Source organism: Eutrigla gurnardus (assembly GCF_963514095.1).
Source record: "Eutrigla gurnardus genome assembly, chromosome: 12".
Lineage (NCBI taxonomy): Eukaryota > Metazoa > Chordata > Actinopteri > Perciformes > Triglidae > Eutrigla > Eutrigla gurnardus.
The window spans coordinates 6,575,919-6,603,084 of NC_139926.1; the positions used below are offsets into that span (position 1 = coordinate 6,575,919).

Below are 27,166 nucleotides of genomic sequence, written 5' to 3' on the forward strand. Positions count from 1 at the left end.
AGGAATACTATCATTCATAACCATGCAGCACTACTCCACAGTTTAACATTTGACATTCGTTATTTATGTCTGCACATATTACAGTCAGTATTTCTGTGTCAGCTGCTCTTTAATTCAATTTAACTACTCTAATACAGTGCAAGGCACTTACAATGTGTAAATATGACAATAAGTTAGATGTGAACCTGTAAGTCATATTGAGATGTGAGGAGCAGGCAGAAAGTGTATCATCTAGGACGTGTAATACAGATTGTGTACTGTAGTTTGGCCCATCTGCAGCCACATATACAGTGAACTTGGCTGCGTATTCCCCGGATGTTGGGATCGACGTATCGACGGGTTTACTATCGTTCTAATAACCGGGGGCTGTGTTGCAGCACCGCGCGACTAAAAGAGCTCATTTCAGTGACGTCGCCAGAAGACGGACCAATCGGATCGCTGGATGCAAAACGACCATTGATGACGATGCCAGCGTTTTTCTCCACCCCCGGTCCAGCCTCCAATCGGCCACCATTTTGGGAGTCAAAACAGGCAACAAACAGCAGCGCGCGCCTCCACGCCTCGCTCGTGGCCTTTACTATGGTTCACACGTGTGTGGTGGCCGGCTGCAGGAACAGAAGGACACCGGGAACCAGCTTATCGTTCTACCGTTTCCCCCGGGACCCCGAGCGGAAGCAGCGCTGGATAGCCGCTGTGAACCGGGAGGGCTGGGTGCCGAACGACGGCAGCCGGCTGTGTAGTACTCACTTCATCTCAGGTACGAACGCAGTAACGCGGAGGGAGCAGCTCCAGGAGAGCCAGATCCCACTCCTGCTGCTGGAAGTCCACGGGGACGTAGATCCGGATTCATCCAGATCCCTTAGTTTGTGTTTACAATGTTACGCTTTAGATTCTATAGATTGTGCATACAATAAAAAGCACCATCTATACTAAAATAATCTCCCAAGTCAATGACTGTCACCTTTACTGCCTCTACTGTACCCTCCCCCCAAACATGCCTACCCCCATTACCCCCACCCTCTCTAATAGAAGATTACTAAGGTGTAGCAATAGCTTTACATCCTATACTGCACCTATATCGGGCCTAATTATCAGGGCGGCAGGTAATTTCACCTCGCAGAGGTTTTCCTACTATTAACACATATTATTCAATGAAATATAGTCGGGGGTTAAGGTGACATATATTACATATTTCTACTGCCTTGTAAGACTCAATGATCACAAATCTATATGGATGTCAACAGTGGCACACATTTCACACTTCTCACAATTGAGAAGCTGAAAAAAAAAGCATGGTTCGAAAGGATGGAAGGAAGGGAACCATCCCCTGCTCAGGACTTTCTAAAGGTTTCTCGGTACCACTGTGTCAATGAGGGACGCTCATCTGTCCACTAGTCATCTCTGAACCAGGATGTATTAGGAGTTAATAGTTGGGAGTCAGATCGACTCAGGGACACTGTTTTGGAAGGAAGGCTCAGTATGGAGAGGCCTGGAGATCTTAGCTTGTTACCTTACCGTTGCTATATTATTTCTATATATTGAGATCGCCGGACACTCCCAGAAATTGTGAGTGTATACGCATATTCCTCAGATTTACTGTTAGCATATTATTATTTCTAAATAATGATTGTTTTATTTAAAGGGCCAGTGTGTAGTATTTAGGGGGATGTATTGGCAGAAGTATAGTATAATATTATAACTGTGTTCTTTACCAGGCCGCTGACGAGAACACTGAAGGAACAGGGGTAAAGGCCTGAAATTAAGAATTGTTTTGTTTTTGTACCTTAGGGTTTTCTCATGAAATATCATTGAATAAAGGGTAGTTTAGACGTTTTTTGGCATCATACTCTGAAAAGCCATTTTTAAACGGCATTATCTGGAAAACTATCTCACCTGTGGCCTTCAAAATTTCTACAGTGTATATCTGTTACTAATAGCCTCCAAACATGAAATATCAGGGGTGTAGCTCAATGATAACCTAGTATGGTAGGTACTTAAAAAGGGGCTTGTTGAAATAAAGTAGTACATTTGAAGAGTGGCTGAGCTCCCATTTTTACAGATAAAAGACTTCTATCACTTCTGCCTCTATCTCCGGGGTTAGCTTAAACATTCTACAAAATATGGTTTCTCTTAGATTATTAGTTTCACAGATATTAAGGCTCAAAAATTGAAGTAAACACATCTTTGCCCAACTTCAGAGTCATATTCCAAAAAACTGACAACACGTATCAGGTCCAAACTTACTTTTTTTGAAAGATCATATTCTTGTTAAAATCATATTAAAAAATCAGGAGGGTGTTTTGCCTCATTTTGTCACAGTGATTTCTTAAAATCGTGATATTAGTGGGGTTTTTGTGGCTGGTTTTGGTACTGCATGTCCTAATAGCCTACCAGTAAACATCACAGCAGGGCAATTCAATTGTGTTTTTACCATTTACCAAAGACTTACATGTGACTAAATGCTACTGATAAATTTAGCCTTACGAAAACATTAAAATGTAGCACAGTTGTAGTTACAGAGGCAATAAGTCCTTGAATGTGAGTTAAACATGGTGAAAGCAGCTTTAAAAATGGCTTTTCAGAGTATGATGCCAAAAACCGTCTAAACTACCCTTCATTCAATGACGTTTCATGAGGAAACTGTTGACAGTAGAGACCTAATATTTATTTAAATAAATAAAAATACCATTAAATTATAATCACTGTCCACACACATTTAGCAACACCATTTCAATTACTATATGTCTGCATGAAAGTCATTGTTAAATATGCTAATAAGCATATCGTTTGTTTTGTTGGCACTTTAAATGTTGCTCTAGCAAGGAATTGTTGGGCGGCGTAATCTCCCTTCTTTCGTAAAGGAAGCACCGTTGTATCCGATGCTAAAGGAGATCTGATCTTTGCATTTAGAGAATTAAACGGCTCTTATCATGGCGGCCACTTGTTTACTTCCGGGTCACTTCTTCAGTTAGGAACCTTCCTAAGAGAAAAAGACTATTCGACCGCAGATCAGTCTATGCTCTAGATGGTGCCAATCACATTTTTGCATCAGCCACCATAGTTTGGTTGCAATCTGCAACCCAACCACTAGATGCCGACAGATACCACACACTGGCCCTTTGTAATTGGGTGTTTTCTTACGTGTAGAATGATCAGAAACGGGTGATTTAAATGTTATTATTTTCTGAACTATCACGTCAACTATCAATCATTTTTGATTAGCCAATAATTAACTTCAAATTACTTAGTTTGACCCACAAGACACCTCATGATACAGCCCCTAAACATGTCAGCACCTCCCTGCTAACTACATCTTCTTCCTCCACATGCAGGTAAACAGGTGAAGAATCCTCGTTCTCCAGATTATGTTCCTTCTGTGTTCTCGTCGGCTCCCTTATCCCCAGAGATGAAGGAGCCGGGTGCCCTGGAGATCCTGGACAAGCAGGAAGCCCGCGTTGAGGCGGCCAACGCCTTGTTGTTCCTGCAGGGCCAGGGCAGGTCTGTGGTGGGGGGGCGGGGCCAGGACGAGCGTCCCGAGGAGAGGGAGCAGGAGGCCGTTGTGGAGGAAAGCGCGTCCTCCTCACTCAGCACCGACGAAGACGACGATTACGAGTCTATGAGTGACAGCAAGAAAGGAAAGTTCGCTCATGCAGCGGTTAACTTTGACGATGTCCTGAAAGCCCTGAAGAAGGAAAACCAGACCCTCAGGGAGTCTGTGGACAAAATGTCCCTCTCTGAGACCTCCTTGAGGAACGATGCCGAGAAAGTTAAGTTCTACACCGGTTTACCAAACTACTTTGTCCTAGAGACGGTCATGTGGCTGCTGGCACCTCACATGGACGGGATGAAGACCGTGAAGCTCTCCAAGTTCCAGCAGCTGCTGCTGACACTGATGCGACTCCGCCTGGACCTACGCAACCAGGACCTGGCCTACCGCTTCGGCGTCAAAGTCGCCACAGTAACCAGAACAGTGCACCAGATGGTCAACATCATGTCCTCCACTCTGGTGCCGACAGCCGTCTTCTGGCCCTCGAGAGCTGAGCTCCGGAAAAACCTGCCGGCGGCTCTGCGCACTGTCCACCCCGACTGCGCTGTCATCATAGACTGTTTCACGGTGCCTTTTGAGGAGCCGCCTTCCCGCGGCGGCCAGCAGCAGCAGGGGGCGGTGCCAAGCTGTCACGGCTCGGGGACTAGTTATAATGTGTTAAAGTATTTGATTGGCGTGGCTCCGCAAGGCGTGGTCACCTTCGTCTCCAGGGGCGTGCTGGGAAACGTCAGTGACAAAAGCCTGGCTGAGGGCTGCGGCTTTCTGTGCAAGCTCCTCCCGGGCGATGTTGTATTGGCGAGTCGCAATCTGGACATTGACGACTCCGTGGCCGCCCGAGGAGCCCTGTTTAAAATTGCCGGGAGCTTCCAAGGGGAGGCGCACGGGAGCTCAGAGGTCTCGCCACTGGCTGACGCTCCCTCGACGGAGACGGCGAGCGTGCAGAGGCACGTGGAGAGGGTGATCTCCATGGTGAAGCACAAGTACGCCATGCTCACCGGCCCCGTCGAGAGCCCCTTCACCACGGCCTCTGAGCGCACGTCGAACCTCTCCACCTTCGATAAGATTGTGCAAGTTGCTTGTGCCTTAAACAACCTGTGCATCTCTGCTGCTCCACTAGAGTGATTGGGACAGAAATGCCTAGTGCTCCTTAATGCTGCTCACTCAAGTTCCCTTTACGGCGTTGGACCTTAATCCATGTTCCCCCACGACACGGTTATAGGTGGATGTGACTCCCTGTTGTCTGGGTCGGTTTGTACTAGAAGTAAGAGCAAATACAGAAACCACATTGCTGAGATGTGATGTCATTAACTGTACGAGTAAACAAAGTACCTTTTTTTTTAACGGATCTTCATTTGCCATTTATAAATATGAGGCCTATAACTGCCTCATATTTACACTGCATGTTTTGGTGGTGAAGGCAGTGATCCCACTATTCCAGTCCTGTCTTTTTCATCCCCATCAAATACGACAGCAGCTGTCTTCACTGATTGCTGCTTCCCTCTGTTGCAGAAAGGGGGTCTGTGGGTTAAACCAGCTGTTTCTTATAAATCAGCCACATTGTACACAATAGAAGGAGATGTAAAACAGGTCAGAATAACAAGAGCAGCATGCAGGGTAATGCAGCTCTGAGAGAAGACGTTCTTATGCTGGGGTAGAAACAGGTTTTTGCCGGCCAGCTAGCTTTTATAACGGTAGAATAGGACCACTGCGGGCTGATTAGCTACCTGTTAGCACAGACAAACACACCACCCACACACCAGTTTGCCACCACATGGCCAGCGTCTGGTGTTAATGGATCTCCTGAAACAGCTCATTTCCAGTTTGTTTTTCCCCCAAACACTCTAGCTTCCAGGTTGACTGCAGATGTCTTCTTCAACAGGGCTTTATTGGTATTGATGTTTTTAATTTTTTTTTACACTAAATCAAAAACCCTCCCTGCAGAAACTTTAAACTGCTGGGACCAAAAATGAAGAATAGTTTTCATTGCAGGTCAGGATGAACTACAGTACAGCACTGCTGCGTTGCTATAGGCCAGGAGGATATTTGTCCATTCAGTAATTGAGTCCTAAATCCTGCTAATAAGTTAGCATTTAGCACTTCCAGTCGATGGGTTTCTTCAATGTGTTTTTGGTTAGATACCTGAAATAATAAGACAAGCTGAAGAGATGTTAACATTCAGAGATATAAAATAAAAACCCTTGTGGTGAATTTAGAAGTTTTTATGTGTTTTTGAAAAAAGGTGGTTGATAACAAGTGGCTCAATGAGACGACTAAACGTCATCACTGGAACACCAGTCCACCTTTAGCTCAGAGGTACGATGTGAAGTCATGTGACAGAGGTGTAGTTCCTTTATAGCCTTGCATTCATGCTTCAAAAAAGTTAATTGAATTTATGTACATTTGTGAAGCTTATTGTGTAAGAGTCATAAACTGTTTGTTTGTCACAGAGTTTTTGTATTTTTTTTTTTTTTTTTTGAAGAATCCCATTGGCTGTTTGTCTAGGGAACCAGTGGGATGCTAACTTCCTGGGTTTGCCTAGAATAATCCATCATCCCCTCAGCTCTCTATTAAGATGTCAATATTTACCGCATTACATTATACAAGTTCGGTGTTTTACCAAAATGGCTACTCAGCCATCCTGACATGTGCGTTGATGTGGTTTTGTTAAAGAGCAGTCACGTCTTAGCTGAGCACGGCACTTATAGAGTATTCATTTCATTTGTCACGCTTTGATTTTCTTCAGCATGTTCAGTGTCTTCTGTTCTAATTGATTGTAACCGTTGTGGACCGTGAGCAACACAGAGGCGTTTCTGTTACACTACAAGGCTGGACGCCATTTGCAAGACAGGATACTTAGCCATGAAATGCATTTTTGTTGCTTTGTGAAATTGAACTAAATGGGCTACGATGTAGTTCACAACTGAAAACTAGGTTTTTATATACTTTGAGAAAAGATCTCATTACTTGTGTTAAACAAGACACTGCTTATTGAAATGCATTCTTTGTTGTCCTGCATTGATGGTGCCTTAAAGCTGGTACTGTTACAAATCGAGCTGCGTTTTCTACTCTTTTGCGTTCTTTTGTTTAAGTTATTTTTGCATCATATAATAAACTTGAGACCCTTTTCTTGTTACTAAGCTGAGTGTGCATAAATGGCCAGCATCCCTTGTTTTTCACAAAGTTTTATGTGTGTGTTGTGGAAGCCCATTGCTGCCACGGTGATGGAAAAAAACATCCTGCACGTCACTAAAATGAGAAACTATTTTAACTTAGTGTGTGTATGTATATATATATATATCATCTGAAGCCTCAGTCCAGAAGAGTACAGTCCTAGGAACAGCCAAGATACTGCGCAGAACCCTCAAACTCCCAGGCCTCTGGTAGAGGACCCGAGCTTGAGGATGACACAGATACCACCCCACCAGGGGTGAGAAGGAGATTTTTTTTATGTATATATATATATAGGCATTATTTTGATTATCTGTAAATAATCATTTAGTATCTCAATATGTTGACTCAAAATAATGACAGTACCTCAAAATAATGTGGTATCTCAAAATAATGAAACAGTATCTCTCAACAATGACTTGGTATCTCCAAATAATGACTTGATATCGCAACATAAAGATTAGAGAAATTGATTAAAGTAACTGACTTGGTCATGAACTTTGGGTCGTGACCGAAAGAATAGGATCCCGGATACAAGCGGCCGAAATGAGCTTCCTCCGCAGGGTGGCGGGGCGCTCCCTTAGAGATAGGGTGAAGAGCTCCGTCACACGGGAGGAGCTCAGAGTAGAGCCGCTGCTCCTCCACATCGAGAGGAGCCAGTTGAGGTGGCTCGGGCATCTGTACCGGATGCCCCCTGGACGCCTCCCTCATTACTCCTGAGTCTGGCTATGCTTTCTGGTCCAGCAGAGTCCACTGAGGTCCTGGCTGATGCAGACTGCTAACTGGCCTGATGCTGGAAACACCACATTGTAGCTCCACCTGCTGCTGTGATGCTGCTCAACTACTCCTGCTTTTTGGTCTACGGTGACGTGGTTGGGATGGATCCATCTCGGCGTGGCTGTGCCTGCTGCCATGGACTACTACTGCTGATACTATTGCTTCTGTTAATGCCACCACTACTGTTAATGCTACTACTACTATACTACCAACACCAAATGCAGTTGGAACCCAAGGGCCTGGGCTGCACCAGATTTTTGCCTAAAAGCCTATCAAGGCATTTTTTCCCCGCCACTGTCGCTGTTACTATTGTATTAACTCTAAAAATCTTGAGCATGTTCTAGTCCTGCTCAATGTGTTAAGTGTCCTCAGATGACTTGTGTTGTGATATGACACTATAAATAAAATTGAATTGAATTGAATAGCCCCTCCTTGAACCGACACCCCCTCCTTGAACCGACACCCCTCCTTGAACCGACACCTTACCGTGGTGGAGGGGTTTGAGCACCTGAATGATCCTAGGAGCTATGTTGTCCGGGGCTTAATGCCCCTGGTAGGGTCTCAAGGCAAACAGGTCCTAGGTGACAGGTCAGACTAAGAGAGGTTCCAAAGCCCCCTAGGAAAAAAAAACACACAAGGAAGTTTACGTCGCCCGGATTGGCGTCACCAGGGCCCCACCCTGGAGCCAGGCCCGGGGTTGGGGCTCGCAGGCGAGCGCCTGGTGGCCGGGTCTGTGCCCACGGCCCCAGCCGGGCGCAGCCCGAAGGAGCGACGTGGGCCCGCCCTCCTGAAATTCTGGCAAACATCCGGCGCCTTAGGAAGGGGAAGCAGCCCTCCACCAACACTGTTTACGGTGGAGGTGGGGAGCTGCTGACTTCAACTGGGGATATCGTCGGGCGGTGGAAGGAATACTTCGAGGATCTCCTCAATCCCACTGACACGTCTTCCATTGAGGAAGCAGAGGCTGGAGACTCGGAGGTTCATCCACCCATTACCCGGGCTGAAGTCACCGAGGTAGTTAAGAAGCTCCCCGGTGGCAAAGCACCGGGGGTGGATGAGATCCGCCCTGAGTACCTCAAGTCTCTGGATGTTGTGGGGCTATCTTGGTTGACACGTCTCTGCAACATCGCGTGGCAGTCGGGGACACTGCCTCTGGACTGGCAGACCGGGGTGGTGGTCCCTCTATTCAAAAAGGGGGACCGGAGGGTGTGTTCCAACTATCGGGGGATCACACTTCTCAGCCTCCCCGGGAAAGTCTATTCCAGGGTACTGGAGAGGAGAATTCGGCCGATAGTCGAACCTCGGATTCAGGAGGAACAATGCGGTTTTCGTCCTGGCCGTGGAACACTGGACCAGCTCTATACCCTCTGCAGGGTGCTCGAGGGTTCATGGGAGTTTTCCCAACCAGTCCATGTGTTTTGTGGACTTGGAGAAGGCATTCGACCGTGTCCCTCGTGGCATTCTGTGGGAGGTACTTCGGGAGTACGGGGTCGGGGGCCCTCTGCTAAGGGCTGTTCGGTCCCTGTATGACCGGAGCAGGAGCTTGGTTCGCATTGCCGGCAGTAAGTCAGACCTGTTCCAGGTGCATGTTGGACTCTGGCAGGGCTGCCCTTTGTCACCGGTTCTGTTCATTATTTTTATGGACAGGATTTCTAGGCGCAGCCGTGGGCCGGAGGGGATCTGGTTCGGGAGCCACTGGATTTCATCCCTGCTTTTTGCGGATGATGTGGTCTTGTTGGCTCCTTCAAGCCAGGACCTCCAGCATGTCCTGGGGCGGTTTGCAGCCGAGTGTGAAGCAGCCGGGATGAGGATTAGCACCTCCAAATCTGAGGCCATGGTTCTCGACCGGAAAAAGGTGGCTTGCTCCCTCCAGGTCGGGGGGGAGTTCCTGCCTCAAGTGGAGGAGTTGTGGTCTTATTCACGAGTGAGGGAAGGATGGAACGTGAGATTGACAGGCGGATCGGTGCAGCGGCTGCAGTAATGCGGTCGTTGTATCGGTCCGTCGTGGTGAAGAGAGAGCTGAGCCGAAAGGCGAAGCTCTCGATTTACCGGTCAATCTACGTTCCTACCCTCACCTATGGTCATGAACTTTGGGTTGTGACCGAAAGAATAAGATCCCAAATACAAGCGGCCGAAATGAGCTTCCTCCGCAGGGTGGCGGGGCGCTCCCTTAGAGATAGGATGAGGAGCTCCGTCACACGGGACAGGAGCTGCTCCTCCACATCGAGAGGAGCCAGTTGAGGTGGCTCGGGCATCTGTATTGACTGGACGCCTCCCTCGGGAGGTGTTCCAGGCATGCCCCACCGGGAGGAGACCCAGAGGAAGACCCAGGACACGCTGGAGTGACTATGTCACCCGGCTGGCCTGGGAACGCCTTGGGGTCCTCCCGGAGGAGCTGGGGGAAGTGTCCGGGGAGAGGGAAGTCTGGGCGTCCCTGCTCAGGCAGCTGCCCCCGCGACCCGGCCCCGGAAAAGCGGAAGAAAATGGATGGATGGATGGATGGAATAACACGGTATCTCACAATAATGACTTGGTATCTGCCTCCAACCCCAGGAAACTCTTCTCCATGTTCTACTCCCTCCTTACCCCTCCCCCTCCTTCCTCCCTTACTGCTGATGACTTTGCAACTTACTTTACCAAGAAAGTAAATCACATCAGCTCCTCATTCACGCCTATTCCTTACCAGAAAACATCTCCCCCAACTCTCAACTCTGATGGCCTTACCAGCTTTAGCCCCCTCACCTCTGAAGACGTACACACACTTGTTACATCTAACCGTGCCACCACCTGCTCCCTCGACCCGATTCCCTCCTCTCTTCTCCAGGACATCTCACACGACATCTTGCCATTCCTCACCACCCTGATCAACTCCTCCCTCACCTCAGGTGTCATTCCAGCGGCTTTTAAGACAGCTACAGTGAAGCCTCTCCTTAAAAAACCCACCCTAGACGCTACTGACATCCAAAGCTACAGACCTGTATCTCTTCTATCATTCCTCTCTAAAACCTTGGAACGTGCCGCCTACAACCAACTGTCATCCTATCTCTCGCAGAACAACCTCCTAGACCCTAATCAATCAGGATTCAGGACTGCTCACTCCACTGAGACAGCCCTCCTCACAGTGACCGAGTCCCTGCGAGACGCCAGAGCCTCATCCCACTACTCCGTTCTCATTTTCCTCGACCTATCTGCTGCATTCGACACAGTCAACCACCAAATCCTCCTCTCCACTCTGGCTAAACTTGGCATAACTGACTCTGCTCTCACCTTGTTTACATCATACCTGACAAATCGCACCTTTCAGGTCGCATGGAATGGCTCTATGTCCAAACCCTGTTCTCTGGACACGGGTGTCCCTCAAGGCTCAGTATTAGGACCACTTCTGTTCTCACTATACACCAGATCACTAGGTTCTGTTATTAGATCGCATGAATTCTCCTACCATTGCTATGCAGATGACACCCAGCTGTACCTCTCTTTTCCCCCAACCTCTGACACTCACATTGCAACTCGCATCTCGGACTGTCTGGCTGACATCTCTGTCTGGACAACTGCACATCACCTCAAGCTTAACCTGAATAAAACCGAACTCCTCTTCATCCCAGGGAAAGACTGCCCTCGCATGGACCTGTCGGTCACTGTCGAGGGCATCACAGTATTACCTTCCTCAACTGCGAGGAACCTGGGTGTAATCCTCGATGACCAACTATCCTGCACCCCCAACATCACTGCTGTGGTCCGATCCTGCAGATTTGCCCTCTACAATATCCGCAGGATTCAGACCTTCCTCACAAAGGATGCAACGCAACTTCTGGTCCAAGCACTGGTCATCTCCCGCCTTGACTACTGCCACTCTCTCCTGGCCGGACTCCCGGCCTCTGCGATTAAACCATTGCAGCATATCCAGAACGCTGCAGCTCGCCTTATCTTCAATCTACCCAAATTCTCCCATGTGACCCCCCTCCTCCGTGACCTCCACTGGCTCCCTGTTGCAGCACGCATCCAATTCAAGACGATGGCACTGGCCTTCAGGGCCATCAATGGAAAGGCACCCATCTACCTTCAAACACTGGTCAAACCTCATGCCCCGAAGCGAGCACTTCGCTCCTCTACTTCAGCTGGTCGGCTGGTACCACCATCGCTGAAATCAAACAAATGTCGCTCAGCAAAGTCCATTACTTCTCTGTTCTGGCGCCTCAGTGGTGGAACGAACTCCCGACTAATGTCAGGACAGCAGAGTCATTTGCCATCTTCCGAAAAAGGCTCAAGACTCACCTGTTCAGACTTCACCTCGACTCTACATAGCATAAAAATAAAATAATGACTTAGCATCTTAATGTTTTGACTTAGTATCTCAAAATGTTGATACATTTTCTCAGTTTTTAAAAATACTGAGTCATTATTTTGAGATAAAAAAGTCTGAAGAGTGATATACTAAACCATTTATTTGATGTACAAAACCTTAATGTTGAGATAAGTCATTGTTTTGAGATAGTCTCTCTTAATGACGTACAGGATCCAGTTCCAGTGGTAGTAATGGGCTTCCACAGTATACAGTAAGAAATGTCCCTGTTCATTTTTAGATTCAATGCTCTTCACCCTTCTACCATTTATTTTCTATAGATTCCAACTGTCAAGTAATTATACATATAATCTCTTGAGAGAAACATTTTGAGGGTTTGTGCTTGTCGCTCTGTTTACACACCAGGCTCAGGGTCCATGGGTGGTTTGCGTTGGTAAATGTGCAGGTCTATAGTCTGGGCTCCAGTCCTCTGGATGGTTTGTGTTGGTAAATGTGCTGGTCTATAGTCTGGGCTCCAGTCCTCTGGGTGGTTTGTGTTGGTAAATGTGCTGGTCTATAGTCTGGGCTCTAGTCCTCTGGGTGGTTTGTGTTGGTAAATGTGCTGGTCTATAGTCTGGGCTCTAGTCCTCTGGGTGGTTTATGTTGGTAAATGTGCTGGTCTATAGTCTGGGCTCTAGTCCTCTGGGTGGTTTGTGTTGGTAAATGGTCTCTAGTCCTCTGGGTGGTTTGTGTTGGTAAATGTGCTGGTCTATAGTCTGGGCTCTAGTCCTCTGGGTGGTTTGTGTTGGTAAATGTGCTGGTCTATAGTCTGGGCTCCAGTCCTCTGGGTGGCTTGTGTTGGTAAATGTGCTGGTCTCTAGTCCTCTGGGTGGTTTGTGTTGGTAAATGTGCTGGTCTATAGTCTGGGCTCTAGTCCTCTGGGTGGTTTGTGTTGGTAAATGTGCTGGTCTATAGTCTGGGCTCCAGTCCTCTGGGTGGCTTGTGTTGGTAAATGTGCTGGGCTCCAGTCCTCTGGGTGGTTTGTGTTGGTAAATGTGCTGGTCTATAGTCTGGGCTCTAGTCCTCTGGGTGGTTTGTGTTGGTAAATGTGCTGGTCTATAGTCTGGACTCTGCTCTGTACTGGTTTAACACTGAGTTGACTTTACACTGTGTTTTTTTGTACTTGGTTATATGCTGGTTTTAACAACAAGAAACTATTTCTGAATAAGTTTAAAAAGTTGTATGTTTTTCTTATGGTGCACATCGACCAGCTCTCCGCTGATACCAATATATCTGATAATATCAGCCCATTAAATGGACGGAAAGATATATCGGTTGGTCCCTACTTTATAATCATTGACCAACAGCTTTTTATTTGCATCCACACTGATTCACGGCCTCTTGCCTCAAACACTCCCTCCACGGCTGGAGAGGAGTGACTGAGTAATGTACTATTATTTATTTCTTTTGGGGATTTATTTATCAAAGGCAGAAATGCCTTGCAGGAAGCCCCACCTAGAATATGTGCGGCTAGAGAGCAGGGAAACAAGACCTCTCACTCTGTTTCTTTTTAAAACTCACTCAGAATTTAATAATCTTGATTTAAAACAGCAATGTGAGCTGCTACTTTTAACCTAGAAGTTTTATTTTGTTACAGACACTTTGAGATGATTCTATATTATCACACAATGGCCTTTCAATATCCCGTACATAGTGCACTGCACTCTTGGATTCAAAAAGAAAAAGTTGTGTGGCTTCAAGGTGCACTGTTTCCTGTTACAGTCATGTTTTAAAATATGAACCAGATTGACAGTTTTTCAAGATTCTAGGGTTTTTATTGAGAGCCTTCTGTCTCCGCTTCGTTTGAGTAGTAATCGCACATGACTAGCCTCAAAGTATTTTGAAATAACTAAGTAATAAATAATGATGAATATTGATATCAGTCATACACGCATGATAATATCATGTATATAATTCCGCAAATCTTAAATCATCGTATATACAATTATGTTACAGACTTGCATTTCAAGTGTAATTAATTTGCCAAAAGATGGACAAGACACACAATAAAGAAAGTTAAAGATTAATAGAATAATATATATTGCGATGATATCGGTACTGTGAATTAATTTGGCAATGATAATCGCGTAGTGAAAATCTGATATTACGTCAATAAGGAGCTGAAAGTTCAAATTTAAATAAACAAATGAACTTGATTTACAGCTAAATCTTTTGTTTGACAAACTAGTATATTGTCATATTGATGTGGACATATATATGTATATATAAAGTATGTATTTATATATGTCATTTGTGTAGCACCTTTTATACAGGTTGATGCTTCACAGATGATTGACAAGCAATAATCATTTAGTTTTTTTTTGTAAATAATTTTTTTAAATGATATTATGTCGTGTAGTAGTTTTGTCTTTGTTTTCCATTCATTAATTCTTTATTACGTGTTTTATGTGTCTTTATTATTGTTAATAAAGACCGAAATAAATCACTACTATTACTACTACTGCCATTAAAACAGAACAAGTGTGGACTTCGAAAACAACAGAATATTTTAGATCAATACATCTGAAACAAAACATTTAATAAAATAGAAAAAAAACAGATTAATAAAACAACGATACATAGAATAACATGTTATATTATATATAATAAAATATGCGGTGGGTAAAATTTGACAAATTAAATACGACAACGTGCTTAATGTTAATAAAACCCGGAAGCACCAACGGAGAGCGGGTCCTGTTGACGATAGACGATCTTCGGCTCGCTGCTGACGTGCGTCGGTCCGTCACGTGACCCGAGGAATGCGAACAATGCAGCGAGTGTCCAACTTTGTGCTGCGTTTCTGCTCCTGCCTGCAGTCCGGGGAGAAAATGGAGGCTTATTTCATCACATTCCCCCGATTTCTCCGTCTCCACTGAGCTCCTCGCGACTTTCTCACCGAGAAGAGGACTTCTACATAAAGTTGTCGTGTGCTGGGATTTACTCCGACCTCAGTTCTGCTCGCTTAGTCGCTTCTATCACATGGTAAGTTGAGACTGAACTTTTTTTGGGGAGGGGAGTGGTGGTGTGAACCTATTTCCACGACTTGTTGCTGAGGGGAAAAGTTCCGTCATGTGTGTGTGTGTGTGTGTGTGTTTGGTTGAGGGGGATATAGAAGATGTTTTTCCTTCTGCCTCGGTTGTTCCTGCAAAGGAATGTTCTGGTGTTGCAGCCTCAGTCTTGGACACAGTTGGGACCCTAAAACAGGGGCTTCCGACCGTTTTCATGCCCGGGGGCCACACAGGCAAACCAACACACACACACACACACGTTCAGTAACGCGTTTCAAACTTCCACACACAACCATCTGTTTTATACACCATCCCCTGTTGCTAATTTAAAGGAATTGCACGTCTGCAGAAGTTGCCCTGTTTTCGCTCCGAATTAGGGGCCCCAAACTCCCATGTAAGGGGCCCGTGATTTACAGTGTTGTCCCGGCCTGCGTTCATCCCAGTGTTTAAGTGGAGTGAATGCATGTGCGGCTGTGACATGTGGTTAAAAACAGACATGAATGTCTTCAAATGGACCCTGAATGTGGCGATAATTTGAATATTTTGGGGTAAAAAGGAACCAGGATGTATATCATGTTCTATTTATACTCAAACACAACCATGTGTTTAATTCAGGTGTACCAATACCACCACCACCACTACTACTACTACTACTACTACTACTACTACTACTACAAAGGTCAAATACACACATCCTCTCTTGCTGTTTGACACACTTCTGCTACATTTGATTGGCAGCCGTGTGTTTTTGATCCCACCAAATCATAACAGCCAGGTTGATGTTTAGATACTCAGTGTTCCTGCCTGCGGGGCCTTTTGTTGTTGTTGCAAAAATGAGGCCTGTTATCGTAGCCAGGCGGTGGTGTGTCGTCAGGTATCTGGGGGCCCACAGCTGGGTTTAATTCTGTCAGAGGCATCTGTCAGGGAAGAACCACGGGGACGGCTGCAGTGGTGGTCAGTGTTGCAGCGTGGTTGTTTTTATTGTGCGCCGGGAAAATGAGGCACCAAACAGGAAGAAGCCTGGTGAAATGAACGCTAGGTGCTCTGCCGTGACTTTAATTTGATGTTTGTGTGTTTCTGGAGAACACCATACACGTATGTAAAAGAAATGTGCAGCTATGACGTCACCTGTAGATTTAAAAAAAAGGGGAGTTTTGTTTTTAGATGTTTACCACGTTTTCTGCTAACTTTAACTTCTTTAGTGCATCACTTAAATCAATTAAAATAATATTTCCAGGAGGAGTTACACAACACGTTTTCACTGCAGGCCAGTCTTTCTCTCCCTTTCAACTGCAGTTAGTTTCCCTCAGCTGTTTAGGACGTCGTTCTCCCTCCTCCTGCTTCATTTTCCAATTACAGCAGAGACATTAATCGCCCAAATTGTTTCAAATCTATCAAACGGTTAGCTGCTGTCTGGGCAGCGCTGGTAACGTCTGGCAGCGGTCGGGGTCACATTTGAATCTATTACCAAGAAACCAGACCATATTCCTCCCACGTCTTTTTGGAGAAAGACAAACAAACTACAGTACACTTTGGGAAAAAAAGGGGAGGAAGTAGTGAGGAAGTTGTAGACGTCGTCCACGAAGGAAACACGACTCCAATTTAATATTATGCTTTAAAATCTTCCATATAACAGCTCACTAAGAAGATGCACACATAGAGAAGTTATTTTAGCTATTTAAAGTCAAAGATCTGGTGGTGGGGGAAACAATAGGCCATTTATATTCACTTGAGTCCAGTTGGAGTTTTCTTGGAGTCAACATTTAGTGGCCATTAGAGGAACTGCAGGTTGCGTCCCCCCAAAAAAACAGATTACAGAAAACTACCGAGGCAATTTTCCTCAGTCAAACTTTCAATTGTCGGCGAAACGGAGGCCTGATGCCCTCGCTGTTTTGTCTGGTTCTGGTTCCGACTGACAATAATATTCACAAACATCAAAAAAATATACACATTGAGTTGCACAGTTTGCTCTTTGACCTAATGATCATACATTTGTAAGAATATCCAGACAGAGTGGATGCACTGCTTATTTGCACATGAATGATTGGACTATTGGCCTCGGCCGGGGTCTGACTGCCCTTCTAGTTTCAAGTCAGTTTGAAGTGACATTGTGATTTTATCCGATATATATCTTTCAGAAATATTGACGGAACAAGTGTTGTGACTCTTTATCCACTTAATTTACAAAACTCAAAACTTTATGGCTCGCCATCCAAATAAATGACACATGAAGATGGCTTTTTATTCCGTGCACATTCTTGAAGTGTGCACGTTTTAGTGAACCTGAATGTTTCTGTGTATTTTCAGGCTGAGGTGAGGCTTCCTTACATATTGTTGAAGGTTTGGGTTTAAGTATAAAAGTATGCCCTGTCTGGATGTGCGTATGACTCGTGGGCTTTTAGCAGAGCAATGCTCATCTCTTTTTCTGGTAAAGGTTATAGGTTGGGACTCCAGACACATCGTCCATATATCTAGATTTTTTTTGGTTTATTTTGGTCAGCACGGCCTGTCCCAGACTGTCCCATGATTCAACAGTGGTCTGAGTTGACTTGTAGTTACTTGTGGAATGGAATGCTCATTGGTTGGACATGGCGCCTAAAGCATCACAGGAATGGAGGCTAGAGATCCCCGAGATGAGGCAACGTTTATGCAGCTTGGCCCCCCCACCCGCCAGTATAAAAAGACAACATGTTTTTGTCTATACAAAGTTTTATCTGTACACAGTGAGGGCTGTGTCCTTAGAAATGGCCCAAAGGGGTGAAGGCTGCCAGGGGGACGCGGGTGTACTTTAAGGACCTCTTGTGTTTGGCTACTTTGGTGTGAATCCCAGTACTGCTCAGAATGAGCTCTGAACGATTCTGTTGAGATGGTTCCCTAAATAGAAATCTATCTACAGAGTATTACAACTTAGTAAATATGAGCAGTCACATAAAATATTTTTTTCCCAATGCTCAGCCTGAAACAAGACCAAAATCTTCACGTGATAGTTTCCCCCTCTGTAATTTTCCATTTAAACGTTTTCACAGACACAGAGGAATGTCTGTCATGTAACAATACTATCGGACTCATTAATTAAGTATTTCAACTTAGTTTGTCAGATAAATCATATGTTTAGCATGTTGTTATGTCAGTATGGCGTAAAGGTAAAAGAATGGTGCAAATCAGAGCTCAAGCTAATTTAAAACACTTAATTGTTGCAATTGTATCATTGTAATCCAAGATTGACCCAAACCCCCACCAGAGTGCATTGATTTAAATAGCTGAATGTTGTCTTAGATTTAGTTTCCAGCTAGCAACGTATTCCAACGTAGCTCCTTCCTATATTGTTTGGATTGTTTGAATTGTTCCATGAATTAGACATATGATGTTTGTTTAAAAGAAACATCTACATCATAGCTTCACTTTCCACACTTTTGGGTCAATATAAGAACAGATTTGATACTTTTTTATACTTAACATTACTACAAACTGAGACTTGCTTGACATGTGTAATATTATCTTTTAAATAGACAAACACTAACTGCATCTTTTTTTAATGAAGGCGAATGTTAATTTTGCTCATGTGACCGCGTCTTTACGACCGTGCGGTACGTGGGAATGGTGGGAGAACAAAAAGGTGTCCTGATGTTTAAAATAACAGTACTTTTCATGTGCCAATCATGTTTCAGGATAACTATGGCTCAAGTCGTCCGGTGGATTTCTTTTACTAATAAACCTGCCAATCTGACTTGTTGAAATACAACTAGATCGATTAAAGGTTTATTGCTTCACAAAATGGTTGAAATAGCAGACAAGATTATAAAACCACAGCCGTGTTGAAACCGGCTAGGATGTGATTGTGTCTGGCAGTTATTTCCATGTCGCTAACAAACCAGACCAGTATCTGGAGACCAGACATCACCTGCCAGGAAAACAGGAATCTTTCTCTGGCTGAGGAGGAGATTCAAAGCTTGTGAGCAAACCAGCCTGCCAGTCAGCTTCAGGGACTTCTATCCAGAGGTGTTGCTTGGATAAAGTCAGACTTAAATTAAGTGAAAGAAAGAAAGAAAGGAATGGGTAAGTGAATGCTAATTGTACATGGCACAACTGTCATGCACTTCCCAGAAAAAGACGATTGCTTCTTTTTTTATGGCAAATTGCAGCTGTGTTCACTGAAACAACCACATCATAACATTCTACAAAACAATGCAAATTGAGCCGCTGTGCTTGTCTTGTTATCCTGCAGCTGTAAATGATTGTCATTAGGGAGTTTTATTGGTCACCCATCTGACAGCTCTATCTTCACTTTTAAAAGGACGTCAATGGTAAAGTTCATCCTTATCCGATGCGAGCATCACAGGACAGAAGATGTCGTATGTTGTACAGGTTGTAAAACCCTCTGAGGCATATTTGTGATTTGTGAACATGAATACATTTAATTGAATATGTGCAAATACAGTCGAGGGCAGTTTGGTAGTTGGCTCAATAGGCTACAATTTACACATGGCTGTAATTTGCCAGTAAACGGAGTAGAAGAAGTGGAAGTTGTGAACAGGCAGCAAATATCGGTTCTGAAAAGTGAAGCCAATCTCTCCTCATTGCAAAAAGAAGTCCAGGAGAAAATGACTTCTTACTTGATTCATTATCTCAGTTAATGTGGTACACATTCATGCATGGTCTCAATCTCTAGTTCAAGTCTTCTTCAATGCAGCCTGATGTTCATTTCGTAAATGACTGTCCATTTAGAGTCAAATAACCATAATCCTCTGTATGCTTTAGGGCGGGGCTACTTTGTGATTGGAAGTTTGTGGTTTCCATACCACGTTTAGCGTATTAACTCTTGTTCGACAAAGACATAAATTTGGCCGTTTCCATAAAGCTCTTCTAATGCGATACTTGATACATACATACACACACACTACACATGAATGGAAACACTATTGTGTCACCCAAGCAGTCAGTGTTTCACTTTGGACTGCGAGTCCACACGTGAGGCTGCTGACAGGAACATGTGCATTTACTCCACACGTCATCCCATCTGCCCCAGAGGAGTAATGCTGTTGTGGCAGAATGCTGAGCATGTTCCTCCAGATAAAGACTGTCAAATGGTGTTAAATGTCTGATCACAGGGGAGCCTCACCGGCAGGGAAGGCCGCTGACTTGTTTTGACCTCACGCCGGAGCTCTGCGCTCTCACAAGGGTGTTTACCGATGACCGCGGAGCACAAGTATGCAGCGAGAGACAGGGGCTGACTTGTGCAAGCGCTGCTATGCAGTGATGGGGTGCAGAGGGGGGCAGGTGGTGTTTTATGACCCCTAGCATTCCTGAATGTTGCATTAGGTATGCACCAGTTCTGCTTATGAACTGCAAACACTGAATCTGACCCCCAGGTTTCACCAGTCTCACACGCTCCCATGTGATGTTTGTCACATTCTGCAACAACTGAAAATCAGGTCATTTTGTTTTTTGAATTGTTGTAAAATGAAGGTTACGCTGACATCACACTGGAATAGAGCTCACTTTTAATACCAGATAACAGCTGATCGTGTCAACCACCTCACCTTTTGATTGTGCATATATTATTTTATTCATATGTGATAAGTAGACACAGAGTTGAAACCCTGTTACACACTGTAAATGTTTTTGGTGAATAATCAACATGTATGATGCGTTTCAACATATTGTCTCTGGTTCACTTCTACATATTTGGTCCTTTTTTAAATCACGTTTGTTAAGTATGCATACACATACAGGGAGTGTGTTGTTTTTTTGCATCTCTCCCAAGGCACTTAACAGACTTGGAAGTAGAAGCGAGGATCATATAAGAAGAAATGTCTACATACAAGTCAATCCAGCTTGAATTTGAGAAAATAAGAAAAAGCTGAACTTTGGTGTCCATGCTCTAACTCCATCCCTTCCTCCACAGGCGGAGATTGGCAGCATCATGGTTTGGCTCCGCGGTGCCCTCGTGACCGGCTGCATTTCCTGGAATAAGCTGGAACCTGAGCCTTGAAAGCCACACCATGGAATGCCTGTAGTACCACACCTCACCTTCATCCAACATCAGCAGGAATCAGAAACACAAAGAGAGACTCAAACTAGTGACACAGAGGAGGACTCCAAGATCTGTGCTCCTTTATCGTCGAGGTCAGCCAGCTGGACCGGGATCTTTCAGTGGGTGTTGCGCAGTGATTGCCAGTTTGTGTGTGTTCCCCTTTTAGAGTAGGTGCCTGCCCTGGGCACTGAGGCCATGAGGCCCAAGACTTTCCCAGCAGCCCCATATGTGGGAAACACACGCCAAAGGCTTCAGGAGATCAAGGAAGGTCTGAAGCAGCCGGCCAAGCTGGTGAGCCAGGCCCTGCACGGGGGCAGCTCCCGGACGGACGGCGGCAGAGGGGCAGACTGCAAGAGCGGGAAGGACACAGCCAGCCGACAGCAGCAACTCCGACCCCCGCAGAAGTTCAACAACTACCAGAATGCCTTGCGGGAAATCCGCAAGTCCCTCATGCCCTTTGCCAATGAGTCGGGCCCATCTTCAGGGTCGGGACACCCTGCAGGCGCCGGGGAGGTCAACCGGCAGATGCTGCAGGAGCTGGTCAACGCCGGCTGTGACCAGGTGAGCCAGAGAGGGACGAAGTGTGTGTGTGTTGTGTGTTGGGCTGTTGGGGTCCTGGACCTGGACACGAGAATGTGCTTCGGATGCTGCATCTCAACCACCCCCTTTATTTCTGTAGGTGTGTTACACCTTTCAGGAAGTGATGTCAGTGAGCGACCAGATCAACCAGAATCAGGTTTATGTTTTCACATGCAAAGATTTGCTTTGGTATGTTGGTGCAGACTCAAACACAACAGCACAACAAATATAAGTAAAAGTAAATATATAATAAATAAGTAAACAAAAGAAATATACAAAATAGACAGACTGAGTAGTTGAGTTCACATTATTGCACATATGACATTTTTGATTTATGAAATGTTGATATTGCATAGCATATTATTGCACAACATATTTATATTGCAGTGTTGTAGCACATGGATAGTTTCCATTTTATTCCAATCAATGTAAAATAATTGATCAAAGAAATTCCACTTATTTTCTTATTTATGATTCATAGCATTATAACTGTGTTTTACTGCTCAAAAGACATTTTTGAGTAATACCTTCTTCTCGGAGCAAAATGTGCTTAACCTGCTTGTGGTCCAACACGGTCGGCTGAATTCACAAAGAATGGATTGCGGCCGCTGAAAGCACCGTGAACTGTGCATCTGTCTGCCCAGCCTCACGGTCCAATTCACACAGTATATCACGCAAATGATCTTACAGCACAACATTACGTTTGTTAGCTGAATACAGTTTGTCCTTTTTCATGTCTGATTGCTATTATCCTCGTGGCAAAATATATCTGTTGCACAGTAGGCAGGAGAACAGCAGAAAAAAGCTCCAGCTCCTGACCGACGAGGTGCAGAGGTCCCTCCCAACTTCAGGCAAATAATTAAAACAAAGCTGTATTTGGGTTTTAATGCTGCCATGATGGCTGGAAAGTCGGGGCGTGACACCCCTTAGAAATGCATTTCACTCTCTCTCAGTCATTTCACAGTAACTGCATGTGGCTATTAGTGTTTAACTGTGAGTTGGACTGTTCATTTGCATAAAAAGGGGCTGAAATGTCTGCATATCACCGCATTTCAATACACAAACGTGTGTAAGGTGTGCTTTCAGAGTTGCATGTGTGTTTTGGTTTTAAAAGTCGCCCAGTGCTTCTGTGAGTTTGTCCCTGAGAGTTTAAGTGGACGACTGCAGTTCATTGCACCTATTCTGGATAAAGGGATTCATCATGCTGCACCTTGTGGTTGCTTTGGAGCTGAAACCACGCACGCTTTCGATCCAGCGGTAGCAATATCCAGTTTGAAAGCTTATTAAATGGCACGACAACATCATCACTGAAAATGAATGAGGAAGTGTGTGTTTGTGGCATCAGTAAATTAGCATGCATTAGTGCGTGCATTGTCTGATCAGCAGTCATGTTAATGTTCAGTATCTTCTCTCTGGGAAAGCGTTCTTTGAAATGTCCCTACGGGAAGTGAACGAGGCGGCTTTGATTAATGTCTTCACAAAAGGCAGCTTGTCCAGTTTGGACGTGGTGCACTGGAGGTCGAGGACGAGCGTCCTGTGATGGAGCTCGGCATGTGAAGAATGCTCAGCTCGAGTCCAGAACCGTGAAGGCATCCTCCTCCTCCTCCTCCTCCTCCTCCTCCTCCTCCTCCTCATCCTCCTCATCCTCCTCATCCTCCTCATCCTCCCGCTACAGTGGAGGGATGACTGAGGCTGTTTGCCAACAGTGGATTTCCCCGTCTCACTGAATGCGTGCTGCGTCAGAGGCTCACGGACTGGAAGTGGTTTATGAAGTTTAGTCACTTTTATCTGTTTCACTGGGATTTATTTGAATCATGTCACGATATATGAGTCACTGGGGCCGTTCTTCTGCAGAATGAATACTTCTGATACCTCAAGTACTTTCTTGGTTCGTTGACATGGGAAGTGTTCATTTGACTTTGTTCAAATATGGTTATTTAACAAAGACACTATTAAAATGTATGAGGTTTGTGTCATGGATCAATAGGTGATTATTGGGTTGGTTATTGATAATGTATGTGGCTTTATTATGGAAAGCCAATTCCAATTTAAATTGCTAGATGATGATCTAAAAGCATTTATGTATGTCTTTTTTAGGTTACATTTTGAATGAAGCCTTGCTTTGAGATCTCTGGTCTCGGAGTGTCTTCTATTGCGGTTTTAGAATTTAAGTCATAAATTTATGGAAATATAACTAGTTAACGAGACAAAAACATACTTACAACAATTAATCTTAATGAAATGTTTATTTATATAAATGTACCTTCAATGTCAAAGAATATGCAGGTTTTTTTCTCACAAAAGTTATGAATTATAATCTGAGAGAATATGCTGTTTGTTTTTTCTCAGTGTCAGTATTTTCTCATTTAGAGGGACTTAACTTTTACTGACCCCAAAGACATTAAAGTTTCCAAAGTAACAGTTTTGGATACAATGTTTCAAAGGGCCGTGGTCAGCATGGCCTGGATGTATGTGGTGTCACAACTGTCAGTGTTGCACAATGCAAACAATCCAACACGAATCTGCTCATTTTTCCTGCCGTGTTTTCTGTCGTTTGCTCTGAAAATGCATAATATCTTTAAAATGTAAGAAATCAAAGGTTTGGCTGGAGAGAGTTCATTTTAGACACCGAAGCTCTTCCAGTGCATTTTCAAACATCTGTTAAAGATAACAGAAGAACCTTTGAATACCTTGGAGCCTCAAACAGCAGCCATTTCCTCGGCCTCGATGCCGGCTGCTTGACTCCATTGCTTCCACCATTTGTGAATGGACCAGAGCAGAGCGGGCAGAGTCAATACAAACAGGAAGTGAACATTCAATGGCAGCTGGGTGGAACAGTTCCTCCTCCTGCTGCCGTCGAGACGCCACCCAACGTGTGTCTCCCCTCCTCTGTCTCTCGTCCCTCAGACTCTTTGTCCCTCTGTGTCTCCGTCCATATGTGTTTGCTCCGTCCGTACACATTTAGAATCACAGTTTGGGAATTACAGTGAATGAATGAAGTCACAATAGTGTACCGACAAAACTCAAAGATTCCAATATTTGGTTTTCACTCAAATAATTTCAGAGCAGAGCAGCTAGATCAAAATAAATGCCCCAATGTGGGACAGTGATTCCACTGCAGCTCACTATATACATCACACCAATACAGCATCATAGAAAGGGGAGCGGGATACTTCAATCTGTTGTGATTATTTGCATAATACCACAATATTGTGATGATTAGGAAATAAAATAAGTATTTTTATTGATAAAAACTTCTTGACATATGAGCTGCTTAGAGCAAGTAGTGTGAGGAAGATAAACAGGTCATAGTTCCGTCTCTAATATCTACTTTATATGCCTGTATTTATTCAACTTTCTCACCAAATACTACATTTTACACATCATGACAACTCCGATTAGTGGTTCACAATGTAGCATTAATGTCCACACACTTGATCATTATTAATATTTGTGTCGTTAATCAATAGACCGATGTTCTCTGTTTTCAGGCTACAAAGCTGCCTTTTTCCTTTTTCAAACATAGCCCAGAGCCATCATGCCTGCTGTAGATCTGCTTCGATATCCTTGAACGCCCCTCACCCAATTCCTCCTTCCCCTCTCCCATAAGCCACTCTGTTTGTTCAGCCCGACTCTTATCAGCTAACCTCGTCTTCCTCATCTTTGTCTCCCCCGCCTTCTCCAGCTGCAAATTACACAGCAATGTGGCTCGTTACATAATCACTTTTTTAAAGGGAAGAAATGTTTTGGAGGGGGAGCGAGGGTGTGGGGCGGCATGCCACGCATCAAGATGACGGGGAAGAGAGGAAACGGAGGGAAGGAGGGCTGTGTTTTCCCTCTGTGAAGTTCTCAGGCCGTCAACTGTACATACAGGACATGGCAGGACTCCGGTGCACACTAAGCATATTAAAGCCTTCCACGTGGGAGCGAGCACACGGCAGCATTTATGTAACGACTTGGAAGCAGTGTATGTGTGCGTTTTCATGGTTGTGTTGGGGTTGGAGGACCAGACTTTCCTCAACTCACACTCCAGAAACTTTTAAGTAACTTCACTGAAGCGTAAACTTGGAGATTTTCTGAGAAAGAGGTGGTGCTGGTTTCATGGAGCTCTGTGTGGAAATGATGCACGGCTGTCGTCCCTCTCGGCACATTCGTCCATCTGCTCCCGAACGTCCTCCATATGGATTTCATTTTCTCACATTTTTTTTAGCGTGTTTCAGAATTTGGTCAAAAAGACAACGGATATCAGAAAGTTTGTGCTTATTGATGTCCGTCTGTAAGAGCAGATCGTGTGTAGAGTTTCTAGGCTGGTGATTATGCGTTTGGAATAACTCGGCGGCCTGCGGCCCGCAACCATGTTGACAAGGGTACAAATGTGGCCTGGATACTTTCAACAGAGGGAGAGATGCAGGAAAGACTATCCAGAATACAAATAGCTTGAATTCCTGCTTCCTGGGCTGAGGAATTTGAGCAAGGAACATCTGTCGCCATGACAGCCGGATTCACCAGGCCCGCCTCCACCCAGTATACGCAGGCATGCACGGAAACACACGCACACACACACACACAATCACAATCCTAGAGAAAAAGCAATAAACAATATTAAGCAGTGTTTCTGTTTTGATGGCTCAGATTAAATTTAGTCTCACAACCGTTTGTTTTGCCCCCAATTTATATTCCTGTTTGCAACCATAAATAATACAATACATTTTTTTTTATTCACAATAAAAACAAATGATAAAAGACAGTTCTAACCAAGTGATGATAAGACAAACAACACTGTTGCTGGGGTTACAAAGTCATAGAAGATAAATACAACTGGTTGGCCAAGGATGCGATAAAAATGGCTGCCATACTTGATTGAATCTGTCAGCCGTGAATCCTAAATCTCATCTTCTGGAAGTCCAAGTATCTAAACATATCTAGTGTTTAAATGTTGGGGGATTAATCTTCTTCTTTGAAGAGTAGTATATGATTATTGTACATTGTGATTGGTTGAAGTTTAAAATCCCTTCACTTAATCACAAATACCGGTTCCCTGTTTTGTAGGCCTGCATGATTATGGCCAAATTGATAATCCTGATTACTTAACCAATATTGAGATCACGATGATTTTTTACATTTATATCAACAGAGCACTGATCAGATCACTTCCATGTTGTGCTACATTCCTGCTAATGTACACTGAGTCTAGTCTATGACAGCTGCCTCCAAAGTACAGTCAACACTGGCTGGTAGTTTAGGAGGCGCTGGCTTTGACATGCAGTAGAGTCTTCTATGGGCGGAGCATTTCAAACGTCAATATTGCAGTTGGTCATATAATTGTAGGAATTGATTCTGCATGATTCTTGATGGACAAAGCCGTTTAAAAGCGTAATTTACTCCAAACAAATGTTGTCGGTCCTCTCTCTTTCTTTCATTCTTTAATTTCTTCTTAATGTGAGTCAAACACTTTGAATGCCGTCGAGGGCAGACGGCCTCAAAGTGTGATCTGTTATCCTCATGTGAACAATCAAAGTGGCTGAAGTGGGACATCTGTTGTCTCCTTTCCTTTCAGCGCCATACTGTCCAATCCAATAAAGGCAGGAATGCCCCAAAACATCATACATTCATACAATTCTACATTTTAAACTATGTGCAACTTGGTAATGCTGTACTTTATCATCATCATGCATTTAAAGAGAAATTTGAATTTAAAAGCAGAAGCA

At 44.5% G+C, this 27,166-nt stretch overlaps 4 protein-coding genes across 4 annotated transcripts in view; 2 read left to right on the forward strand and 2 right to left on the reverse strand.

Moving 5' to 3' along the window:
* Positions 1-27,166, reverse strand: part of lmln (leishmanolysin-like (metallopeptidase M8 family)) — a 429,410-nt gene that overhangs the window by 182,345 nt on the left and 219,899 nt on the right. The gene's annotated exons all lie outside the window — the stretch shown is intronic.
* tgfbr2l (transforming growth factor beta receptor-like) overlaps positions 1-27,166 on the reverse strand; it is a 297,577-nt gene that overhangs the window by 26,823 nt on the left and 243,588 nt on the right. The gene's annotated exons all lie outside the window — the stretch shown is intronic.
* LOC311022135 (uncharacterized protein) lies at positions 523-6,617 on the forward strand. The gene is made up of 2 exons (XM_084023168.1): positions 523-757; positions 3,333-6,617. The coding sequence occupies exons 1-2, from the start codon at positions 580-582 to the stop codon at positions 4,667-4,669; spliced, it is 1,515 nt and encodes a 504-aa protein (XP_083879294.1). The 5' UTR covers positions 523-579; the 3' UTR covers positions 4,670-6,617.
* The window catches only part of lats2 (large tumor suppressor kinase 2), a 28,781-nt gene continuing 16,234 nt past the window's right edge, over positions 14,620-27,166 (forward strand). Inside the window, exons 1-2 of the mRNA XM_084023625.1 lie at positions 14,620-14,819; positions 20,751-21,440. Coding sequence (XP_083879751.1) covers positions 21,075-21,440 — 366 coding nt within the window. The 5' untranslated portion in view covers positions 14,620-14,819; positions 20,751-21,074. The remainder of the gene's footprint in view (positions 14,820-20,750; positions 21,441-27,166) is intronic.